At 54.1% G+C, this 24,441-nt stretch overlaps 1 protein-coding gene across 6 annotated transcripts in view; it reads left to right on the forward strand.

Moving 5' to 3' along the window:
* Hdac5 (histone deacetylase 5) overlaps positions 1-24,441 on the forward strand; it is a 34,902-nt gene that overhangs the window by 9,951 nt on the left and 510 nt on the right. Inside the window, exons 1-24 of one of the 6 annotated variants that reach the window (XM_038325057.1) lie at positions 2,642-2,763; positions 7,081-7,197; positions 13,499-13,758; positions 13,848-13,992; positions 14,077-14,191; positions 14,695-14,825; positions 14,987-15,133; positions 15,219-15,331; positions 15,665-15,796; positions 15,982-16,204; positions 17,825-18,036; positions 18,246-18,524; positions 19,191-19,356; positions 19,901-20,034; positions 20,353-20,473; positions 20,781-20,830; positions 20,989-21,096; positions 21,441-21,496; positions 21,612-21,699; positions 22,837-22,956; positions 23,211-23,308; positions 23,470-23,588; positions 23,975-24,108; positions 24,357-24,441. In XM_038325057.1, coding sequence (XP_038180985.1) covers positions 13,528-13,758; positions 13,848-13,992; positions 14,077-14,191; positions 14,695-14,825; positions 14,987-15,133; positions 15,219-15,331; positions 15,665-15,796; positions 15,982-16,204; positions 17,825-18,036; positions 18,246-18,524; positions 19,191-19,356; positions 19,901-20,034; positions 20,353-20,473; positions 20,781-20,830; positions 20,989-21,096; positions 21,441-21,496; positions 21,612-21,699; positions 22,837-22,956; positions 23,211-23,308; positions 23,470-23,588; positions 23,975-24,108; positions 24,357-24,441 — 3,007 coding nt within the window. In that variant the 5' untranslated portion in view covers positions 2,642-2,763; positions 7,081-7,197; positions 13,499-13,527. Of the gene's footprint in view, positions 1-2,220; positions 2,764-3,530; positions 3,636-7,080; positions 7,198-13,498; positions 13,759-13,847; positions 13,993-14,076; positions 14,192-14,694; positions 14,826-14,986; positions 15,134-15,218; positions 15,332-15,664; positions 15,797-15,981; positions 16,205-17,824; positions 18,037-18,245; positions 18,525-19,190; positions 19,357-19,900; positions 20,035-20,352; positions 20,474-20,780; positions 20,831-20,988; positions 21,097-21,440; positions 21,497-21,611; positions 21,700-22,836; positions 22,957-23,210; positions 23,309-23,469; positions 23,589-23,974; positions 24,109-24,356 lie in introns of those variants that run through there. The other 5 variants (XM_038325053.1, XM_038325054.1, XM_038325052.1 and 2 more) reach the window with 5 other exon arrangements.

The following is a 24,441-nucleotide window of genomic DNA, read 5'->3' on the forward strand; positions in this document are numbered from 1 at the left end:
TAACTATTAGGAAGACTTTGTTACATTGTCTCCATCTTGGAAGAAGAAAGATGCCTGTCTTCCCTCCCGCTAGACCTGTCTCATGTTTCCTTGGAGGATTTTGGGTATTGCATTGAAGACATTTCTCTTCCTAACAGAAGTCACGGTGGTGCTGACTGTTGTCCCTGAGCCCACATGTGGTAAAGAAGAGAATCCTTGTTACCAGGTTCAATAGATTAAACCTGGAGTCCCGGCAGGGGTTAAGGCTGAGTCAGGAGGATCGGTGTGAGTTTGAGGCTAGCCTCGGCTACTGAGTGAGACCCTGCCTCCAGAAGGAAGAAGAAAGGGAGTCCTCTTTGATTTTTGACATCAGGCTAATCTAGAGTCTGAGGGCCTTGCTCTCAGGTTGTCATGGCTGCTGACCTCCCTTGAGCAGGACTCCCTGCTTCTCTCCTGTGCCTGGGGCAGGTAGAGGGAGCCAGGACAGGGCTAGCCAGCCCTTCTGGTTGTTCCCAGCGTGGGTGGGTGGAGTGCCGGCTGGGAGGGGCTGCTGCCCCTGGCTTTCTGGGCTCCCTTGTGTCTGCTGCCTGTGGCTTTCTTGGAGGAAACCCTGGTCTTCCCTCCTGTTCTTGAGAGGACCTAGTTGGCCAGGATGCAGTTGGGGAACGGGTGGTCCACAGGCGATGTCTTCCAGCGCCAAGCACCTGGGTTGCTCAGCTCTACTGCCTTTTCTTCTAGAATCTGCCTTGGCTGTAGCATCAGACCCCTCCCAGTTTGGTTCCTGGTCTACCTCTGGGAACCAAACCCTGTCCCCAGCAGCATCTGCCTCTCACCCTGCTTGGGAAAGCTTGCCTCTACCATCCTCATCTATGATCTTCCTACCTGAGGGAGGAGGCCCTTGCTATCCTGGCAGAAGCTTGGGAGCCACAGCCACCGTGTCCTTGGTTAGACAGCTTCTCCCAGGCTCCTGACAGTAGGGTGAGGTCATCCAGTCCAGAGAGAGGACAGGTGTCCCTGGCTCCGTGCCTGGAGTGGGGGGCAAGGAGGGGCCAAGAGGGGTCCAAAATAGCAACTGTGACGTCAGACAAGGGGAGGAGGATATAGACCCAGGAATAACCAGTCTATTAAAAGGTTCCAGTGAGGTCAGGGGGCCAAGTCAGTAGGAGGCACAACCTGGGGAGAAGGGGCAGGTCAGCAGCGGGGAGTGCTGGCAGGTGGCACCAACTTTGGCACAGTGGCTCCATGGCTCACGAAGGCCCAAAGAGCTGGGGCTACTCCACCAGGCCAGGATGCTAACAGTTTTATGACTAACTGGAAGGCCTCCAACCCCAAGGCTTCCTATTTGGGCTCTGGAGATCCTTGTCCCTGGGGCAGACTTGTGTATGCCTTTGCCTGTCAGGTATGGTGGTCAGAACCTCAGAACACCATCCCTCTCATGGGAGCATCTCTATGACTGGAGTGACTTTCATCTTGCTGTACCTCAGTTTCCCCCATCTTGGCCTCTTTCTGGAAGTCATTGTTAGCTTGAAGGCAATGGTGTTTGTGATGCCCTCAGAACGGGCACTGGGTACCCTGCCAGGAAAACATTGATTGAGCTGAGAATGGGCAGGTGCTGTCCAGCCCCCTGCCAGGGCTGAGCAAGGCCTGCCCAGAGAGTCTCTCGGCTCTCTGAATGGAAGCCCAGAAAGCCCAACGGACTACCAGAGGTGGCACTCTAGAATGGGTGGGAGAGAGCTGCCACCCTCCTGCTATTTAGGGTCCCCCTGATAGTAAGAGTGTAGGGAGGCATCTCCCAGCTCTGTGGGAAGGCAGCAGTTAAACAAACTCCACAGGCTGTTAGGAGGAGGTGTGAGGTTAGACCAGGTGGTTGGTTGTCTGTCACCTCTCCCTAGTCTTTTTGATTCCTTTCCTTGCTCTGCACAGAAAGGGGGACAGTAGCAGATCCAGGCTGGCTTCTTGGTGTCCGGTCCATTGTTTGCCCACAGCAGTAACCAGAGCTGATCCCAGATGCTGGGTTCCCTGCCTGCACCCTTCACCAGTCCAGCCACTGGCCACCCAGGTCTGTGGCCTTGGCCCTGAGTGCAGGCCACCCCAGTCCCCCCTCCCCCTTGACTGGCGCTTCCTCCTGGGGTGGAACGCGCCTCCCCCCCATGGGGCCTCCGCCAGGCCTGGGCTCCTGGCAGCCAGCCGGCGGCTCCCTGAGCATGCTCCACCTATTTATAGACAGGGCCCTCCCCCAACTGCTATTTCAGTCTCCTGCCAGCTGCCGGCGGCTCATTCGGGGAGGAGGAGCAGGGAGCCAGGCCCAGAGCTGTCACCGGTGGCGCTGGGAGGGAACACAGAGAGCCTGCCTGCCCACTGAGCTCCCCTTCCTGTCCCCTGAGCACCCAGCCATAGCCCAACTCCTGGAACCTTTGGACGGGCCTTGGTCCATTCCCCTGTAGTAGAGAGCCCGCCTACAGCCTCATTAGCCTCCCTGCCTCTGCTGCCTCCAGAGCGCCCAGGCCGGATGAGGCGCCTCCTTGCCTTGTGGGTCCCAGCGGCAGTGGCCTGAGGGAGTCCTTGAGCAGCCAGCTGGCCCGGCTGACCACCTTCCCCTCACCGGCTTCCGCCTCGGGCGGCCCCTCCCTGGCATGCTGCTGGTGCCCAAGGCACAGGGGCTCGTGGAGATGCTGCAAACCATCTATGAGACCGAGTCCTGTTTCTCAGCAGATGGCATGTCAGGCCGGGAACCATCCTTGGAAATCCTGCCACGGACTCCTCTGCACAGCATCCCTGTGGCAGGTAAGTGGCTCTGTGTCCCCACCTGTCCTCAGCTCTCGGGCATCCGTCTACCTGGATTGAGGATCTTACCATGAGTCTTGCTCCACTGGGGTCTTGCTTCAGACTTTCTTGAGAGTTCATGGATTGGAAGAGCTGTGCTTATAGGGCAGTTTCTCCCCTCCTTTTCACCCTGCCTCCTAGCCACCTCTGCTGCGTCCCTCCGGTGCCTTCGCCTCCAGCCAGATCAGCTCAGCTGTGAGGGGCTGGGGCTTCCTAGAGGATTCTGGCCTAGTTGGCATTATGGTCAGAGGGGAGGAAGTGGGTCAGTGACCTATGTTCAGGCTGTCTGCTCCCCACAATTGAGCAGCAGAAGAAGCATGCACCTGGGGGTACCTATAGGAATCAGAAATGTCCTGGCTTTTGTGGCTTGGTTTGACCTGGTCAGGGTACAGTGACTTTGGCAAGTTTTTGGTCAGGAGACTTCTGCGATTGGACCTTTAAGGAGGAGGCTCAATGGGATAGGATAGAGCAGAGACTAGCAGTTGGGATGTTGAAGGATTGTGGCTGCCGTAGTTCCTAGCTCCCTCCTGTCTCGTCCAGTTCCTGAGGACAGAAAAGTAGTACTTTGACTCAGGTGTGCTTGAAGATGCCCTAACGTAAGCTTGGGGATTCCTAGCCCTGCCACCTTCTCTGGGGAAACTTTTTTGATCCTTGGTGGGAGGTGGAGTCACCCCAGAGCTGGCCACTCCTTCTTTCACTCCCAGGAACCTGTTGGCAGCATCAGGCCCTTCTGGTACAGCCTCCCCACCAGGCTGGCACCACAAGATGCTTCCTCCAGGGAGGGACCTGCTGGACCCATGCCCGCTTGGCCCCTCCTGGCATTGACTGGCTTGGTACTTGTGTGAGAGAGAGAATATATGTGTCTGAGTGTTAGAGCCCTTGACTCTGGATATGTGGGTGTGGATCTGAAGGGTCCAATTAGAAGGTGGGAGCTGTATGCCTCTCTGGGTACCTGTGATTTGGATGATTTGGCTCTCAGCTATCCAGGGATAAGGTTGCAGAAGGTTTGGGAAATGTCAGGATGTTTTGAGAAGATTCGGAAACTCCTTGGGACATGATTTGCTGTCTGCCTGGACATGGGGTAGGGATGTCCACTTAGTCTCCTCTTCTAGGGCATAGTTGTGGAGACCAGCCCAGCAGTGTGCCCACCAGGCCTCTGGGATGGTGCTCCAAAGGCTGGTTCTTGCCCAGGGCTGATTGAGCTACAGCCCCTGTCCTCAGCGCCCAAACCTGGGCCTGTAGGTGTTAATTTAAGGTGGGCTGCTGGGAGGTGAAGGAATGTCTGTAGAGCATCACCTAGGGTAGCCACTAATTGTCCACCCATTCTGCATTGAGCTACCAGATGACCCCAAGTTCCCTCTTATTTACTTGTCTTTGAATTGGACCCCAGAAATCCTGAAAGTTTAGGACCATGTTCTTTCTGTCCCTGAGTATACCCCAGCCAATCCCTCTCTCCAGATCCCCAACCTGCCTTCTGAGCCATGGCACAGTCCCTGCTGGCAGGAGGGAGGTGTGAGTCACCCAGGCAGCTCAGGGAGAGGGCTGAGAATGTTCCCCCTGAGCAGCTCTGATGCTGTGTCTGTGACGCTGCTGGGGACAGATATAGGCCTGGAGCTTGGCTGTTTTTTTTTTTTTTGGACTCTGGAATGTAAATAGACATTTCAAATAGAAACACTTTAACCTTTGGGTTAAGAAAAAAAAAATCCACCCTAGATAAACATGGCCATGAGGGCCCAGAATCCTGGTGTTTCCCTTCTGTCCCTTGTCCCTTCTTACACCCTCTTCTTCCGATTTCTTGAGCAGCCTCCAGACAAGATGCAAAAACCTAAGACTGAAAAGCTGGTTTCCAAGGGTGCTTTCTTGGATGGTGTTTCTGGTTTCCCCAGCCCAAGGGACTGGAGAAATAACTCTTCCAAGTTGCTGCCTCTCTGTCCCTTGTAGCAGCAAGTCCTGGGAATTCTTATTTGGGGGCAGCTTTTGCTCCCTGTGCTGTCTTGTTGGCTGCCAACACCCAGCACCCAGCACAGTGGGTGGCACCTAGATGAATGAGTGTTGCGTGAGGGGGCGGAGGCCCAACCTTTTGGCAGGATGCCCGGGCGCTATTCTGGGTCTTGACCTGGTGGCTGAATAGAGACAGCTACGGTGGGCACCTAAGGGTAAATCAGTTCAAGAGGGCCAGACACACTCTGCTCTTCCTGCTTAAGGAAGGGATGAGGAGACAATTTCTGCCTCCACTGCTGGTGACTGGCGGCCTCTCTTGACAGAAGAGTGTCTGTCTAGCCACCCTGCCACTGCCCCGTGCACAATGGGCACCTCCACTTGTCCCTAGCTTGAGGATCCTGGGATCTTTAGCTCCACTGTGGGATTCCCAATGACCCAGAGTTGGGCTCTGATTTTCCCGTCCCTTTCTGGTTGAGCTGAGTCCTGGACACTATGAGAAGGAGTGGCAGAAGAGGGAACTTCTCAGCCCACTGAGGAAGGTATGGATCTGGCGTATGCCAGGAAGGAAGGAATGCTGTGGATGTTGGGAAGTCCCATGGGAAACTGGGGCTTTCCCTGGCTGTTCTTATTTAGGCTCTTGAGGCCATTCCGAGCATGGCTGTGTGTCAGGAATGTGTAGGTGTGGGGATGCCAGGAAGGTAGGAAGGGCAGGACTTGAGTGGAACTAATATTGTAACACACGAGGTGACGAGGACACCCGGGACTTTCCTCGCTGGTTTCTTTTAAGAAGGACATTAATAACCCACATTCCATAATTGAGAAGGACCAGAGAAGTCAAAGAACTTACCCAAGATCACAGAATAAGTAGGCATTAGGCATTGAGATTTGAATTCAGGTCTGTCTGTGTGGGGCTATTGTAAATCCACACAAAAACTTTTACTCACGTTTCTCTCAAGAATGGTCCTTTGTCTGGGTGGGTGTGTCCATGTACCTAGTGCCTATGACTTAGCAACCAGAGCATGGGCTAGGTTTTAACTCCAGTTCGTCCCTTCAGCTGGGTGCCCATCTGCAGTATACAATCTTGACAATCTTATGTGGTAGGCCTGGCTGTGTGCCTCCAAAGATTGTGCTCCTAGAGAGTAGGGCCCATTCTGGCCCCACTCCTGGGGTGTCTAAGAGTAGAGTTGTTTTTTTTTCCTCTCCCTATAAATGCTTGGAACCACTTAGCCAATTATCTCTCTCCCTGCAGGCACTTTGACTCAAAGGAAGATGAGGGCTTGGGAACAGAATAAAACACCCACTCGTACAGACAGCCTTCTCCTGCCCCCATGCCCTCCTACCTCATCTTGTTTTTGAGACCCTCAGCTGTCCCTTCCCTTCTGCACAGCTGCCAGACAGGAAATCAAATTAACCGTGTCCGCACACAGCTGTAACAGCTGTCAGACTGTCAACAGGAGAGAGCGCAGGCAATCCAGGGAAGCTATGAGACAGTGGATCTTTGAATTGCAACAGATTCGCCAAGGGGATGTGTTCGGATGCAGGCTCTGAGTCTGTGCACAGCTCAGGAGGCAGCATTTAAATTCCTCCTCTGGCGGCTCTGATGTAGAGCGGGTTGGAGTCTGGGCTGTCTCTCATGTCCAGTGGCAGGCCCTGGTGGGAGAAGGGCCTATGTAGAGGGAGGCTGGCTGTTACCCTAGACAGGCAAATACAATTCCCAGCAGCCTGGCAGTCTGGAGAGGGATGTTTTGAGATGCCAAGAACAAGTATCTGAACTTGAGCAGGGTCGGGGAATGATGGCAAGCAGCCAGGTGGACAGGGTGCCTTGCTGGATGCTCAAGCCTGGGTTGTGCACGGAGAATGCAGGCAGGCCTGCCCTGGGGCCCCTACCGCCACCATTCCCTCCAGGTAGGAGCCAACAGTCCCAGCAACAGCTGCAGGTTTTGCATGGTTACTGTGCCTTTTAATTGCCTGCAGCTTCTGTGCCCAGATATTTTTGGGGATGGTGGGGAGGTGGGAATCCTCTTTTCTAGATAGCCTCCTAAGATCAGCGCTGCCTCCAGGGATACCTTGTGTCCTCCACTTGGATTCCACATCCCTGTGAGGTCGTTCAGAGTCTCAACCTGCCTCCAGCTTTCCCTCCATTTGTCCTCCTCTCTCTTCTACCTTTGGGCTCTGGTAACCTTCGTCTGGGTTGCTTGATCCTTAGGGCTCCTTGTTGGATCTCTCACTAAATTTGGCACCAGCCTCCAGGCTTTTCCCTTTTTGCTTTGTAGGGAGCGGGGCAGAGAGAGCCAGGAGAGTCTAGATTAAGCGCTGGCTCCTCTGCCTCCTTTTCAGGTGACCTTGGACAAGCCTGTTCCCTCTGTGGTCTCACTTTCCTCCTCCTGCAGCTGGGGGCGTTGAGTTGCCGAGCTCCTGGGCCTTTTCCTTACTGACATTCTGAGGGTCTCTGAGGTCAGTTTCGTGTTGCTTCTGCCTTGCTGGAGGAAGGGCTGAGGGTCTCCCAGCATCTTGCCCCAGGAGGATAGAGAATAGACTTGGGAAGAGGTGTCACATATAGTGGGACACAGTAAGGTCAAGGATGGGAGGATTTCAGGCTGCTTCAGAGTGTCGGGGTTTGAAAGCAGGATCCAGAGTTTGTGTTCATTGTTCCAGGTGATGTTTTGGGGGGATGGATAGGATCCCACCTGCTGAGATCTGAGCTGCAAAAAGCAGGCACTGAAGCCAAGGAAATAGCCCTGAAATGCTTAGAGTTGAGGGGACACAGCTCCCAGAACCTCGTCTCTTTCAATGGCACCTAGCTGCTGGTTTGTAGGAAGGGCTCTGATGGAACAAGACCACAGAGTAACCTTCAGACAACCTGGATGAGAGCTAAGGCCTTACTGTGGCCGAAGTCTGAGCCTAGTATTCATGCAGCCCAAGTGATCTGTCAAGTTGGCCTTACATTTTATTTTGTGTGCTTTTTTGTTGTTGTTGAGAAATCAAAACAAAACAAAACATTATTTATTTTAATTTACCTATGTGTATAATTGTTTTGCCTGCTTTGTATGTCTATGTACCATGTGCATGTCTGGTGCCTGAGGAGGTCAGAAGAAGGCACTGGATCTCCCAGGACTGGAATTACAGATGGTTATGAACCGCCGTGTGAGTGCTGGGACTTGAACCTGGGTTCTCTAGAAAAGCAACTAGTGATCCTAACTGAGCCATCTCTCCAGTCCTCTGTGTGTGTGTGTGTGTGTGTGTGAGAGAGAGAGAGAGAGAGAGAGAGAGAGAGAGAGAGAGAGAGAGAGAGAGAGACAGAGAGAGAGAGACAGAGAGAATGTCTATGTAGTCCAGGTTGACCTTGAACTTACCTTTGTTGCTCAGGGATTCTCCTACCTCAACCTTCTGAGTGTTGGTATATGCCATCATATTTACTGTTTTTTTTTTTTTTTTTCGTTTTATTTCCTAGACAGGGTCTGACTATGTAGTTCTGTTTGTCCTAAAACTTACTATGTAGACAAGACTGGCTTTGAACTCACAGAGATATTTTTGATCTTTTGAGACACAGTTTGGCAATATAGCTCATGTTGGCCCCACTCCTACCCTGAGTACTAGGATTAGGCATATACTCGCACACCTGGCTATTTTCTGAACTTTAGAAACTTACTTGTGATGATGATGATGATGGTTACTATCTTGGTACTGGTGATCATATACAGAGCCTCATGTATTAGGCAAGTACTTTATCACCATGGCCCATTCTGAGCTCATAGAAACACTCTGAGTAGTAATCTATAGGCTTTGCTAGATTGCCAAAGTGAGGAACACATACACGCGTGCGCACACACATGCCAGGAGCCATTAATAATAATAGCCCTGACTAGTTCTTCTGAGATCTTCCAAGGCCTTGTGCCAAGCTCCCTAGCATTCTCTTGGGCTTGGCAGCCTGGGAGGTAGGTACTCTGCTGCCATTTTGCAGATGCTTGCAGGAAGCATGGGGAGGCGCCTGGAGCCTTGACTAACAAGTGGCACAGCCTTGAGCCTGGGCCACCTCTTCCAAAGCCCTCACTCTTAACCATCACGTGACAGTGTTCGCTTGCATTGCTCGATGAGTTGTGTAAATTGCTAGGTGAGAGTCATACCCGGCCTGCACATGTGGAAATGCTGTCTGAATTGTGGTAGAACCTGTTGAGCCTCAATTGGCCTCTCTAGTCACGTAAGAGCACAGAAATAGATCATGGGAAACAGTCCCTGGTGGGGAGGGGTCATCGGCGTCATGGGCAGAGGAGTGTGAAGTGTGTTCCCTGCCTCCTTCCAAATTCTCTCAAAGCCAAGACAGGGACAAGAGCCTTTTTTCCATTCTCCAAGGAGTAGACAAGGTAATTAGGCATTTGAAGAAGCTGCCGATTGCTGGCAAAGGAGGCTACCTGTATACTGGTGGGGCGCACCGTCTTCTTGGGTGGGCTTTCTGCCTGCTGTCTGGAATGACGCCCCACACTGGAGCCAGGCTGAGCACACACTTGAGCTTCAGAACATCCTGCTCATGCTGGGAGCCAGGCCACCTGGGCTTGGGGACCCCTGTTCTGCTGCTGCTGCTGCTTAGCCTTGGGGTCTTCTGCACTGCCACCTCTCTGTGAAGCTTAGCTCCCAAAGCCTGTCGCTGAGGGCTGAAAACAGATGGTCTCCAATGACCCCTCCAGGCAAAGCGACTCCAGAGTCAGGGATTGTCTCTATAGGCCTTGTGTCAATCCTGAGTGTCACATATCTTAATGCTGCTCCCTTGTAAGACAAGATTCCCTCCTTCCTCACTGGCTCCTCTGTTGAGTCTTCTCAGTAGATCTGAATCTTGGGCTGCTCCAGGGTCTGTCTGTCCGTGTGTCGTCGTCCCCTTCCCCCAGTGGAATAGAAGGCACCCATTCCCTGCTGGTCAGGGTTTGTCTGAGTTGTGATATCTCCAAGGGAGGGTGGACCATGGTTTGTAGAATGTTCAAAGCAGGATTAGGCCTTTTCCTTTGTCCTAGGGTAGCTAGGTATGTTGCTCAAGCCCTAATTCCCAAAGGTACTGTCAAAACCTGTTTTTGTGGCCCAAACCTCTTATCTGTCGAGAGGCCACACTCCTTTGCCTGGGACTTGCTGTTTTTACTTTAAATTTCATGGTTTTTATTGTTGTTAGTTGAGATGCGGTTTTACTCTGGAGTTCGGGCTGAACTAGAACTCTCTGCAATCCTCCTGCCTCGGCTTTCTGAAGGCTGGCACGAGCCCCCATGGCTGGTTGTGGTTATTATTTTGTTTTTGAGGCAGGATCTCACTGAGCTACTCAGTCTGGCTTTCACCTCACAGTCCCTTGGCCTCAGCCTCCTGCATATCTAGGATTACAGTGTGCAGCCTCCGGTTCACCCCTGAGGCCAGGCTGGCAGTGGGCACAGAGTTGCCCCATTAGTCCCACCTTCTGAGGGGCCTGGGCATCTTGTATGGTATAGAACCTCCTGGGCTAGTGGGGTTCATGAGCAGAAGAGGCCTACTGGATGAGAAGGGAATACCAGTAGGTGTCAGCTCTGCCCAGTTATACCCATGAGCTAGGCAGGTCTCTACCTTCTGAGCCTGAGCTTTATATGGGCAGGGCCACGCTGACGGCTGGACATGGATGGCACTGACCACCCCACTGCCTGGGCCGGGGGCTTATGCATGGAGGCCACATGGGTCAGTGTGCTCCTAAGGCTGCCACTCCCTGCAGGAAGCAAGGGTTTGAGTCTCTAGCGTAGGTGGTCAGCGCCTGTCCCTGGAGCCCTGGCACCTTTCTCCACAGGAAGTTCCTGGCATTGACACTGTTCTGCTCTCTGCAGGTCAGCATGAGGCCTGGGGTGGGGGTGGGGTAGGTGAAATAAGGACCCAGGGTTTTCTGTCCCCTGTGATCTTGGCCTGTCAGGGGGCTCTTGGCTAGCCTGAGCTCTCTCAGACACACTATTATCTGAACATGTCCCTCTACCCACCCGTTCCTCCTTCCCAAGGTTCTCCAACCTTCCTAGGTCCACCAGGAGGCAACCAAGAGCCTCTTCCTGTCCTGACACACCCACTTCCCGTTCCAAGTGCTTGACTTGAATGGCAGCTGCTGTCACCTGCTCTGTTCTTGCCAAGCTGGCAGAGGGCACAGATCTTTAAGGAGATGCCCGGTCAGCCAAACTCAAGGTTCTGTGCCAGGCAGACTATATTTTGGGGACTCCATTCTCTTGCTTCCCTGGCTTCCATCCTGAAAGGAGCCGGGTTGCTGCCTGGTAGAGCCTGGTTTGTTGCATGCTACAGACAGGTGTTCTGATTCCTCTTTCATACCACCGGTGTGAGAGAGCCCTCTGGCTATCCTGTCATCTCACCTGCAGACCAGCGGGGCCCTGGTGCTTACTGCAGCACACAGCCAGGCATCTCAGCAGTGCTAGCAGCAGGAGGATCCCCCCGCTCATGTGAACCCCTAAGCTTTCTGCAAGAGAAGATACCCCTGCCCACCACTGTTCCAACCTGACTTAGCTGCTGTGAGGCAGGATCTTTAGACTCTTACCCTCTCCTGGGCCGATGGGCTGGCATCTACCTCCAATAGCCCTAGCACTGCAAAGGGACTGGTTGAAGCCAGTCTACATCTTGGTGGGGTGATCAGTGTCAGGCTCAGAACTGATAACCCTCCAGCCAGTTTAGGGCTTTGCTGAATGCTTGGGGGTGGGGGGACTGGGTAGACTAGAGGCTGGCCACCAGCTCCCTTGCTGCCACCCTGCTTTTTCACCCTGATGTAGAGCTGGTCCTCTCCAGAAAGGCCCTGGGAGTTTTCGGGCATCTTTCATCGGAGTGCTGGTCCAGGGCATAGAATAGGAGGGAAAGTGAGAGAGCGTGCCGCGAGGGGTGGGGGGTTGTGTTTGTCTGTGTGTGTGACTCCACCCTTTATGGCCTCATCTGGCCACTCCTGCAGATGTGGCTCTGGCCTGGTGGCCACAGAGTCGTCAGTGTGGCTGACAGAGAAACCACAGAGGAATGTGCTCAGCTTATGTTGGGGGAAGACGGGGTACTGAGATACATCCTGCTGAGGCTCTCCCTCCCAACCCCACTCCCCACCTCTAGTGGGTCTCCCAGACGAAATAGGCTTAAGGATAGTATGGCTTGCTCCAGGCCTGGTGGTGCCCTCCAGTGCTGTGTTTCCTGAGGACATATGTGGGGGGCTCTTTTTAGTCCCTACCACTACATTCCCGTCACTATTGATGTAGGGTCAGGTGTAGGGGGTTGGGGTCGGGAAGAGGCCTGAATACTGGCAACCATCAGGATGTCAGGGTTGTGTCCTCTCTGCCTGGGATGCAGTGGGCGCCTTGGCTGGGCAAGCGTCTTCCTGGCCCCATGTGCCTCCCTGGGCTGGAGTGAGGAACGTAGGATTTTTCTTTGGAGAAGTGGAGAGCAAAGGAGATGATCTGGTGTCGCTTTTCTCGTTTCCCTCTTCCCAGGCAGCCCTATCCTGCCTTCCCCTTCCGGTTAACTGCAAGCGGCTTTGTGGGGTGTGGGTTGGGTTTGGGGCTCCCTGCTGGTGTGGTGTTTGCCCGGTCGCCCTGGCAACCATTGGGCAGTGATGCAGAATGACATTCAGTGACCAGAGGACAGTGTACAGGGATCAAGAGGTCAAGACCCAACCTTCCCATAAGCCAGTTGGAACCTTTCCCTTCCAGTGGACCACTGTCCATGCGGACCTCAGAACCACCCCCTGGATCCCTCTCCCACTATGCCATTCCCAAGGGTTCCTCCCCTGGCTGGAAACTGAGGTCCTTGCCACAGCTCCAGCCCTCCCCCTGCCATCACTCTTCCTGTCTGATTCCCTTTCCTTTCCTGTCTCCTCCTCCCACCTCCTCCCTGCTCTCCCATTTTCTCATCCCCCTCCCCCCAACACAGCTGCTGTTTGGCTCCCGCTATATATAGCAGTAATTACAATAAAAGTGTTGAAAGGAGATAATCCAGCAGAGGAAGCCAGGCTGACTCCCAGCCCTCTCCTGTCCCTGGCGTGGTGCAACCCTGCACCCCCTTTTCCCTAAGGCCTCCTGTTCCCACCCTGCCCCCTCACACCATGCTTGCCCCCCTCAAACCCCCCCCCCCCCCCCCCCCCGTCTGCCTCATCTGCCCCAGCTGGGATTAGACTGAGAGACTCACAGAGAACAAGCTACCCGGAAGTTCTTCACAGGCCCAATCCCTGCCTCGGTTTCTCTTCACATACAGGCTTAGGTGGGGAGAAGGCAGGGGACAATGAGTGAAAGCGTAGGATTTACATTCATAGCCTGGTTCCTCAGTCACCTGACTATGTTTGGTCAAGTTACTCAGCACTCTCTCTGCCTCGGTTTCCTTATCTGTGAAAGGGGTACTAATAACAGAATTGTACTCATATATCACTGTGCAGTGTACATAGAAGGTGCCTAGTATTAGCTGTCAGTGACCATATCAGGTGTTGAGTTTTGACTCTTTCCGGCTGCTCCTCTTCACACTCATGCATAGACAGTTTTTTCCTCAAACCCACGGCCTTATGCATGCCATGCTGACCCTTCCTGCAGCCCTGTTGCATACATAGTTTCTTATCGAAGTTCATGACTTCAGCCTCATTTAAAGAAAGTGGATGGCAGCATCCATGGGTGGAGAGATTTATGTCATTGAGGGTCTAGTGGACCTGTCTGGTGGTCTCTTGGGCCATAGGCCAGGCTGTCAGGGCCGAGAGCAGTCTGGGGCTGGACTCACTGACCACTTATGTGTCTTGTGCCCACAGTGGAGGTGAAGCCGGTGCTGCCAGGAGCCATGCCCAGCTCCATGGGGGGTGGAGGTGGAGGTAGCCCTAGCCCTGTGGAGCTTCGGGGGACTCTGGCAGGCCCTGTGGACCCTGCGCTACGGGAGCAGCAGCTGCAGCAGGAGCTCCTGGTGCTCAAGCAGCAGCAGCAGCTTCAGAAGCAGCTCTTGTTCGCCGAGTTTCAGAAGCAGCACGACCACCTGACGAGGCAGCATGAAGTCCAGCTGCAAAAGCATCTCAAGGTGAGCAAGGGGGGCTTGGGGCCCCCCAGAGTGGCAGCCCTGCCTGGGCCTGGCTCACCACCGCCTCTGCCCTCCTGCACCCACCGCAGCAGCAGCAGGAGATGCTGGCAGCTAAGAGGCAGCAAGAGCTGGAGCAGCAGCGGCAGCGGGAGCAGCAGCGGCAAGAGGAGCTAGAGAAACAGCGGCTGGAGCAGCAGCTGCTTATCCTGCGCAACAAGGAGAAGAGCAAAGAGAGTAAGACCAGTGGGCAGTTCCTAGGCCCTACCACGCCGCGGCCCCAGCTCCAGGCACCCAGCTCAGCTGTGCCCTGTCCTGCAGGTGCCATCGCCAGCACCGAGGTCAAGCTGAGGCTCCAGGAATTCCTCTTGTCAAAGTCAAAGGAGCCCACGCCAGGCAGCCTCAACCATTCCCTCCCACAGCACCCCAAATGCTGGTAATGGCTCTGGGGGGCAAGGGTTGGCAGAGGGGCCCTGCTCAGGGGCTGCCTGGTTATAGGATGGCTTGGAGCTCCCTGTTTTGCAACCGTTTTCGAGTTTTGCAGTCTGTCCTAGTAGGGGAGCTCTTCATCCTTTTTCTCTCCTCCCTTTCCCAGGATCCATGTTTTGTTCCCTCTGTAATGTCAACCCCTAGTTCCATGAGGGAGAGGGGTGGAGGTAGCCATCGCCCATGTGGCCTTTCCATAACTCTCCCTTCCTACGCTGTGTATGGTAATATGCCTATAGATGTAGCACTCAGGATGCGGAGGAAGAAAGACTAGGGGTTCAAATTTGTCTTCAACTACATAGCAAGTCTGAGGCCAGCCTGGGCTGTATGAGACCCTCTTTCAAAACATATAAAAACAGACAAAACAAAATCTTGCAAATCAAACAACTAGCCTTCAGTGGCAGGTCAAGTGGGTAGGTGGTAACCCAGATCCTGCTTCCACCCCACCCCCAGGGGAGCCCACCATGCTTCTTTGGACCAGAGTTCCCCTCCCCAGAGCGGCCCTCCTGGGACGCCTCCCTCCTACAAACTGCCTTTGCTTGGGCCCTATGACAGCCGTGATGACTTCCCCCTCCGCAAAACAGGTGGGTGAGTCCTGGCTTCCAGGAATATGGCTTCTGGGGTAGAGGTGGGCTTAAGCCAAGGGCAGTGCTGTGGCTTTGAGTTCCCCCCTCCCCCTCCCACCGGTGGGCTGGGCTTCAGGTTGGTGTATAGATCGATCTGAGTCCAGCCACTTTCTCTCCAGCCTCTGAACCCAACTTAAAAGTACGTTCGAGGCTAAAACAGAAGGTGGCGGAGAGGAGAAGCAGTCCCCTCCTGCGTCGGAAAGACGGCACTGTTATTAGTACCTTTAAGAAGAGAGCAGTTGAAATCACAGGCACGGGACCTGGGGGTAAGGCCTCTTTTGTCCTAATTGTGAAGGTCTGGGAGGAGGGGTGGCTCAGAGCAGGCCCAGGTGACAGCCACTTTTCCTGTAGTGTCGTCCGTGTGTAACAGTGCGCCCGGCTCTGGCCCCAGCTCTCCCAACAGTTCCCACAGCACCATCGCTGAGAACGGCTTTACTGGCTCAGTCCCCAACATCCCCACTGAGGTACAGGACTGACTGAAGCTGGGGACGGGGTAGGGGGCACAGAGGTGCTCTTTCTTTTGGAAGGAGGAGTTTGGCTCTTTCTGGCCTATCTGAGTGTTCAGCCTAGATGCCTCTGTGTACATTTGGAGGGTTCTTGCCTGGATATGTTGCCTTGAAAAGAGATTTGTCCCCGCAGGCCTCTGAAGTGGTCTGATCTTTCTGTTACCCCCACTTGGGGCTCAGGGTTGGGGGAGTGAGAGACCATTCAGAGCCCTTGGCCTTTGTCCAGGTCGCCCCTCTTGGCTGTCTCTCCTTTGCCTGCTTTCATATCTGACTCTCCTGACTGCTCCCCAGATGCTCCCCCAGCACCGGGCCCTCCCTCTGGACAGCTCCCCAAACCAGTTCAGCCTCTACACGTCTCCTTCTCTGCCCAACATCTCCCTAGGGCTGCAGGCCACAGTCACCGTCACCAACTCGCACCTCACCGTAAGTACAGGGCACATATCCTAGCTCGGACTTCCCTTCCCCAAGGCCCTTCGAGAGGAGAACTGAGCTGGCATGACCTGATCTGGTGGGTGGGCAGAGGGTACAAGAGGGATGCTGGTCTGAGTTGGCAAGACAGGGCAGTATCAGTCTGTGCCTTATCTCCCATCACCCTCCAACTTCACCAGGCCTCCCCGAAGCTGTCGACACAGCAGGAGGCTGAGAGGCAGGCCCTTCAGTCCCTGCGGCAGGGTGGCACGCTGACTGGCAAGTTCATGAGCACATCATCCATCCCTGGCTGCCTGCTGGGCGTGACATTGGAGGGCGACACAAGCCCTCATGGGCATGCTTCCCTGCTGCAGCACGTTCTGCTGCTGGAACAGGCCCGGCAACAGAGCACGCTTATAGCTGGTGAGTAGATAACTGTGTGCCTGAGAAGGGGTGTTTGACTCTCATGGTAGCTCAAGTCAGACCTATCTCGTAGACAAAAGTAGCCAGGGATACTCTTTAGCCTTGCCACAATCATTAGCAACATCATTGATTTCTCCCATGCTCTGAAAACATCACGTACCAGCGTTTGGTATGCCAGGTACTTGACCGAACCTGCCACTGTTACCAAGTTCATATTCCATAGCAGAGCTGGCCAGCAGGAATAACGCAGTCCACACTCTGTTTATTCAGTTAGGTGGGTTTTTTTTTTTTTAAGGGGGGCAGGCTCACTGTGTCACTATGTAGCCCAGGTTGACCTCAGACTTCTGACAATCCTCTTTCCTCTGCATTGAGAGTCCTAGGATTACAGACATGACATATCACACCAAGTTACTAACCATACACTTGATTTCAAACTTTCCCCACATTTAACACTTTAAAGAGGACTGAGAAGGCGGCTCACTGGGTCAAGGGATAGCCATGCTGGCGTGAGGACTTGAGTTCAGATCCCCAGTTTGTATGCACAGCCAGACACAGTGGTTAGTACAAGGTTGTATTTCGAGCACTCGCATGTGAGATGGAGGCGGAGACAGGGGAATTCCTGGGAACTCACAGGCCAGCTGGCCCGGTATACATGGCAGTAAATAGTAAGAACGCTGTGTTAGGCAGGGACCGACACCCTAGACTGTCCTGTCCACGTGCTGCACACACACATGAACATGTGCACACAGAAATAGCATGCAAACACTATTTTACTTTTTATTTATTTTTTGGAGACATTGTCTCACTGTGTAGCTTTGGCTGGCCTCAAACTCACTGTGTAGACCAGGCTAACCTCTAACTCAGTGATCTACTTACTTTGCTGTGATTAAAGATGGGTGCCTCCAAGCCTAACAATATTTTTTTCTTAAAGAAATGGGTGGAATTAATCTAATAATACATATTTCTTTCCTTTTTTTCCTGAGACAGGGTTCCTCTGTGTAGCCTTGGCTGTCCTGGAACTCATTCTGTAGACCAGGCTGTCCTTGAAGTCATAGAGACTTCTGCCTCCCAAGTGCTGGGATTAAAGGCATGTGCTACCATTGCCTGGGTTATATATTTAACTTCTATCTAGAATATTATTATCATTTGAGTTTTTGTTTCATGTGAGCCGTGGAATCCCATGTATGTTTCATTTTGGTAGCGCATGCCAATTTAGGCCGTGTTTCAAGGGCTCACTTATTGCCCATAGCAATGACATTGGACAGCATTAGACAGTCGGCCCTTAGTACCTGCCAACATTCTTAGGGGCTCTGCTAGGAAGACACATGGCCTTAGCCCAGAACTTCTCAGCCTGGCAGCATCTACAAGGTCTACTGGCAGGGGGATCTTGTCGCAGATGGAAAGAACTGGTCATTGTGCCTGCGTGTGGTGGGCCCAGGACTACTTGTGCACACTCAGGCAAATCAGAGGGACAGAAAAGTGACCCTAGGAGGGCTTGCTGTGCCCGTGGCTCAGAACTCACTGTTAAGGTATAGGGAGGAGAGACAATGGGGCTCAGCCTCGGGGACAGGGTCCCCTACCCCTCCAAATAGTGCTTACTTACCTTCTCCACCTCCGTAGTGCCACTCCATGGGCAGTCCCCATTGGTGACAGGCGAACGCGTGGCCAGCAGCATGAGGACAGTGGGCAAGCTCCCGAGGCACCGACCTCTGAGCCGCACTCAGTCCTCTCCACTGCCGCAGAGTCCCCAGGCCCTGCAGCAGCTGGTTATGCAGCAGCAGCACCAGCAGTTCCTAGAGAAGCAGAAGCAGCAGCAGCTGCAGCTGGGCAAGGTACATCCAGACAGGCAATGTCCTGGGCTGCCTGGGAGTGACCCAGGCTGGCGAGACACACGGGGGCTGAACCTGGGGTGCTGAGTGCTTGGAGGAGCCACCTTCGCGGTTCCCAGTTCCCATAGAGTCCCGTGGACAGGTGCCTGGCTGGGACAGGGAGAGAAAGGCTAAAGGTTGCCACCCCCAGACAATGTGCTTTCTTCTCCCAGATCCTTACCAAGACGGGGGAGCTGCCAAGGCAGCCCACCACCCACCCCGAGGAGACAGAGGAGGAGCTGACAGAGCAACAGGAGGCCTTGCTGGGGGAAGGGGCCCTGACCATGCCCCGGGAAGGCTCCACAGAGAGTGAGAGCACCCAGGAAGACCTAGAAGAGGAGGAGGATGAAGAGGAGGAAGACGAAGACTGCATTCAGGTCAAGGATGAGGAAGACGAGAGTGGTCCTGATGAGGGCCCCGACTTAGAGGAGTCCAATGCTGGTTACAAAAAGGTACCTCCCACACACTTGGTCTCCACTGACTGTCCTTCCCCATCCCCTGATTTGCTCTCTTGATTGTCAGTCCCCAGTGGTGCAGTTGCCAGGCCTTGAGCAGCTTTCTAAAGAACAAGAAGGGGAGGAGAGACTGGGGAGTAGGAGGGAGATCCTGTATGGTCCCTGAGCTGTGCCTGCCTGCCAGTCTTCTCCCTTTGTGACTGCCCTGTCTCTTAACTGCGAGTGCGCTTCTGCATGTACAGGGCCTGTGTGTATCTGCTTTTGTGCCTGCGTCGGCTGGCTGTGCGTTGGTCTCTGCGTGCATGCGTGCGTGTGTACACACACACACGCCCCCACTGTTACTACAGTGTGCCTTGAGCCTGGTGCGTTCCATTCATTGCGGACACAGCCCCAAGCCCTTAGGCCTGACTCATCCCGCCCCCGCCCACCCACCCCCGTCCTTCTCAGCCTCTTACCTCAATACTACTATCTGGAGTGACTCATCACATGCCCCATCTTCTCCATCTTGCTGGGAGATGCAAGGCTGGAGTGTCTCCTGTCCCTGGAGGGAGCAAGTGGGAGGAGGTGGGGGAAGGAGGAGACTTGGAGGCCCTCTGGAGATGGAAAGGACCCTGTACTCATTCCCATTCAGACTAAGCCTTACCCAGCTGTCTTACTTTGCAGTTGTTCACAGATGCCCAGCAGCTACAGCCCCTGCAGGTGTACCAGGCACCCCTCAGCCTGGCCACTGTGCCTCATCAGGCCCTGGGCCGCACCCAGTCCTCACCTGCTGCTCCTGGGAGCATGAAGAGCCCCCCAGATCAGCCCACTAAGCACCTCTTCACCACAGGTAAGCCCCACCACTGTCCATTCCATCCATCCACCATGCACCAGGGGCTTGGATATGTAGCAACCGGTGTCCTGCATACACACTGCGTGGAGGGGAAAGGGGTCTTCATCTCTTCCTGTGCCCCACAGCTGTTCGTGGGAGCAACAGCAGCTTCTCTCCAAGGAGGATAGGCAGCCTTGCTCCTACTCTCTGGGGGGCAGTATCTTCTCTGTGTCTCCTGGCCTCCTCTCTGGGATTGACAGTGAGGCCTCAGTAGACCCAGAAGGCTTTTACCCATGAGGCTGCCACATGCTTGGTTCCTCACCAGCGGGGACAAGTGCATGGGCAGATGCGATGGGGAGAAGGAGGATAGTACCATGGGGTGGTAAAGGGGTTGCAGAGGACAGAGAGGGGGACCAGCTTCAGCTAGGCTGGGTTTGAAGAAAGGAGAGAGGGTTGTACGTGAATATTGGCGGATAGCTAGGATAGCCATAGATAGTCATTAGGAGCGGGTGTGCAGTAGGGTTCAGAACAGTTCTGGCTGACACAAGGGTCTGTGGCCCAGGTGTGGTCTATGACACGTTCATGCTGAAGCACCAGTGCACATGCGGGAACACACATGTACACCCGGAGCATGCTGGCCGCATCCAGAGCATCTGGTCCCGGCTGCAGGAAACTGGCCTGCTCAGCAAGTGTGAGGTGAGGGAACCCCCTACCTTCAGCTGGGACTTCCATCTGAGTGCTGCCTCACTCCCCTCCTAACAGAGCCTCATCCACACCCTAGCCCTCCAGTCAGCTCTGAGACATCCCCAGTTCCATCCCTTGTGATCTGCTTCCCTCATGGTCCCCAGCTAACCTGGGAAAGAGTCCTGGAATGGGGTCTCTCAAGGGCCAAGGCGTAGTTACTCCAAATCCTTTAGCTCTCCTGGAGGTTGGCTCTGTGAGCATTGGGCTGTAGTTGTCAAGAGTGTTGAGCCTTATCAACGCTCTCTGGCCTCTCTTGACCTCCTCTGGCAGCGGATCCGGGGTCGTAAAGCCACGCTGGATGAAATCCAGACGGTGCATTCTGAGTACCACACCCTGCTCTATGGGACCAGCCCCCTCAACCGGCAGAAGCTGGACAGCAAGAAACTGCTTGGTGAGCTGCCGGGCATGGTCCCACGTGTGTCCTCAGTCTGAGTGTGATAGGGTTGTCATGAAGACCACCGAGGCAGAGTAGCCAGCAGTCCTAGTGGGTCACTTCCCCAAGAGGGTGCCATTGGCCTAGATGCAGATTGAACATACTGTAGGGTATCAGGCTTAAAGGTGGACTTGATGGTGGTCTGTGTTCCCAACCTGCCATGTCCCTACCATAGCAGAAGATAGAGGTCTCAGCTGGCATGGACTAGATGGCCCATGCCAACTGGCAAGTGGGACACCTTTCAGAGCATCTCTGTTCCCTGCAGGCCCCATCAGCCAGAAGATGTACGCCATGCTGCCTTGTGGGGGCATTGGGGTGAGTTGGATATGTGGGAGTGGGCAAGTGACTCTCCTAGCTTGGCCCCTTCCTCCCTGCCCCCCCCCGTGGCTGCTCACCTGCTCTCTGGTGCCCACTCCCATTCCTCCCCTCCCCCTGCAGAGGGCACACTGAAGCCCGATCTCCTGCCCCTGCAGGTGGATAGTGACACTGTGTGGAATGAGATGCACTCCTCCAGTGCTGTGCGAATGGCAGTGGGCTGCCTGGTAGAGCTGGCCTTCAAGGTGGCTGCAGGAGAGCTCAAGGTAAGGATATACTGTGGCCTCTGCGCTCCTGGCTGCTTCCTGTGTCTTTAGGAGCAGCAGTGACTTCCACTCATCGAGACCATTGTCCTTTGCCACTTTGAAGTCTCGAGTGCTAGGATGGGGACAGCCATGGTTTGAGGGTCATGGGGGACCAAGTAGGCACTAGCCTGAGGCTCTTGTGTGTATCTGCAGGGGAGAGACAGCTGTTTGCCTGAGGGCTGCAGTTTGCGTTCATAAAAATGCATTTCTGTGTTCCCATCCCTGCTTGGCTTGTGCTTCTCTCCTGTATCTACCCTGTCCCTGACATGGTTTTCCTGACAGTTATCCTTCTGCTTGTACTTCAGAATGGATTTGCCATCATCCGGCCCCCAGGACATCATGCTGAGGAGTCCACGGCCATGTGAGTACCACTCTGACCTGACCCTGGCCCTCTGCCATCAGCTCTTCCTATCTTTTACTTGAAGCAAACCTCATGTCACTCAAGCTGACCTCCCTGTCCTCTCCTCCCCACACAGGGGATTCTGCTTCTTCAACTCCGTAGCCATCACAGCTAAACTCCTGCAGCAGAAGCTGAACGTGGGCAAGGTGCTCATCGTGGACTGGGTAGGCAGTGGGCTGGGATGCTGGGCAGGGATGGGCAGAGCTGCCAGGGAAGGCCTCCAGAAGTACCTCCACCTCTGGGTGGCACTAGGACTCACTCCTTGGCTTCACATGTTCAGTTTATATCCTTCCTGCTTCATCATCAGAAAGGTCCTTTTTTGTTTTGTTTTGTTTTTGTTTTTTGAAGCAAGGTTTCTCTGTGTAATAGTTCTAGCTGTCCTGGAATTAGCTCTGTAGACCAGGTTGGTCTTAAACTCACTAAGATCCGCCTGCCTCTGCCTCCTGAGTGCTGAGATTAAAGGCGTGTGCCACTACCGCTCAGCTCATCAGGCGGGTCCTTTCATTCAGTAGGATGGTTCCTCCCTGGGACACCCCATTGTGTTTTTAGCCTCACTTACCGCATCCTCCCCCTAGCAGCCTCCAACATCCAGATGATTTCCTCCCCTGAGCCACAGGGACAGGATGCGAACACTACTACCAGAATCTATTTTTCTCCTTGTCCTTACCATTGGGGCTGCTGTGTGCCAGGAACATGACACTGTGCTGCTCACAGCCACCTCTAGCAGTGCAAAGTATTCCTCTACTTCTCTAAGTGAGGACACTGGATTACTTAGCAAAGATGCCACTCCTCTGCTCCTGAGGCTGTGGGTGTTCCTCAGCCTTCTGTCATGGTGGGGAAAGTGAACACACTACTCACTGTGCCTGAGGACTCACTGGGCATTGACCAGCAAGGGCAGAATTTTTGAAATCCAGTTTTGGTTTAAAAACATGTATTCAGGCATGGTGCACAGCTATAATCCCAGCACTCAGGATTGAATGTTCAAGGCCAGCCTGGACTACCTCGTGAAACCCTGTCACAAAACAAATTCATATAAATGTTGGATCCCTCTTCAGAATTTGCCTGTGTTAAATTTCTTACCTGCCTGGGTTTCCCTTGCACTTCAGTGAAATGGGTTCTGCAGGGAGACAACCCATATCCATCCACGGCTGTAGAGCCTGGATTCAGTGTCACGGCCCCGGAGCCATTGGTGAGCTCATCTTCAGAGCTAATGGCAGGGTGGGCGGGGAACAGGTGGCATGTTAGCCTTTAGATTAGAGCTTAGACTGGTGCCCAAAGCACCCTCCACTTATCCTCATCAGGACATTCACCATGGCAACGGCACCCAGCAAGCATTCTACGATGACCCCTCTGTGCTCTACATCTCGCTGCATCGCTATGACAATGGGAACTTCTTCCCGGGCTCTGGGGCTCCTGAAGAGGTACAACTCCTTCATGTCAGCCCTTCCCGGAGGTAGCACACTGGGACCTGGCAGGATGGGACTTGGCAGGAAGCCATAGAAGCCCATTCATGATGCTGGTCCTTGTGGCATTCAAGGGCTCCCAGGGGGAGGACCCCACAGGTCTGATTGCCAGCTGGGTAAAACAGGTCAATGGCGTGAGACATTGGAGGCAGGGGACGGGGCAGTGCTTGGGATCCAGGGCGGTGACAGTAACCTCTCTTATCTTATGCCAGGTTGGTGGAGGGCCAGGCGTGGGGTACAATGTTAATGTGGCGTGGACAGGAGGTGTGGATCCCCCCATTGGAGATGTGGAATACCTGACAGCCTTCAGGTGGGGACTGAGAAGGGCCAGAGGAGGGGTGGGACCCGGAGCTGGCAGGGGCAGCAGGCACTCAGTTGGGGTGGTGGAGGGGTATGGCCTCAATGGAGAACAGAGCGTGGCAAGGCTCAGCCTGGCCTCTGCTGGCATTAGCTTGGGCCATCCCTTTACAGGACAGTGGTGATGCCCATTGCCCACGAGTTCTCACCTGACGTCGTCCTAGTCTCCGCTGGGTTTGATGCTGTTGAAGGACATCTGTCTCCACTGGGTGGCTATTCTGTCACCGCCAGATGTGAGCCTACTAGGGGTCTGGGAGGGTGTGGAACACTGAGGCACAGGGGACAGGGAATAAGTTGGCACTGCAGGGAGCAAGTCTAAGACTTGCTAGCTCTGCCCACTCTTCTGCCAACCCTGCCATAGGGACTGGCAGGTAGAAGTGGAGTAGCAAACAAGTATCTTCCACTGGAGCTCACTGGCTTTGACCTACCAGAAATGCATCTCATCTTAGCCTGTCCTCCACTAAGTTCACTGACACTTTACTTCATTGTAGCTGTATTGGGGCTTAAGTCTGCTGTCATATTTTGTGAGATTTGTCTCATTTCTTGTTTTTTTTTTTTCTCCTTCTGTCTCTTCGATACAATTTACCATTCAGCCTCTTCTCTTTACTCCCATGCAAAGGTTTTGGCCACTTGACCAGGCAGCTTATGACACTGGCAGGGGGCCGGGTGGTGCTGGCCCTGGAGGGAGGCCATGACTTGACCGCCATCTGTGATGCCTCTGAGGCCTGTGTCTCGGCTCTGCTCAGCGTGGAGGTGAATGGGGGACAGAGATGTGGACAGCAGGTGGGGGCTGATGGGTCAGCAGGAATATCCACTTCCCTGGGTCCAGTGGCCCCAGAGGATCCTTGAGGTTTGCCTAGGTCTGCAAGACTTTCCTATCAGGGCTTCCTCCCAAAAGCCCGTGCTTGCCAGCACAGGAATGTCTGGGCTGGATGGGGACTGCTGGAGAGCTAGGCACTGCACTTTATCCCACTCTGAGCCAGCTCTCCTTCTCTCTGCAGCTGCAGCCCTTGGATGAAGCAGTCTTGCAGCAGAAACCCAGCATCAATGCAGTTGCCACACTAGAGAAAGTCATCGAGATCCAGA

Source organism: Arvicola amphibius, chromosome 4, assembly GCF_903992535.2.
Source record: "Arvicola amphibius chromosome 4, mArvAmp1.2, whole genome shotgun sequence".
In the NCBI taxonomy this organism is placed as follows: domain Eukaryota; kingdom Metazoa; phylum Chordata; class Mammalia; order Rodentia; family Cricetidae; genus Arvicola; species Arvicola amphibius.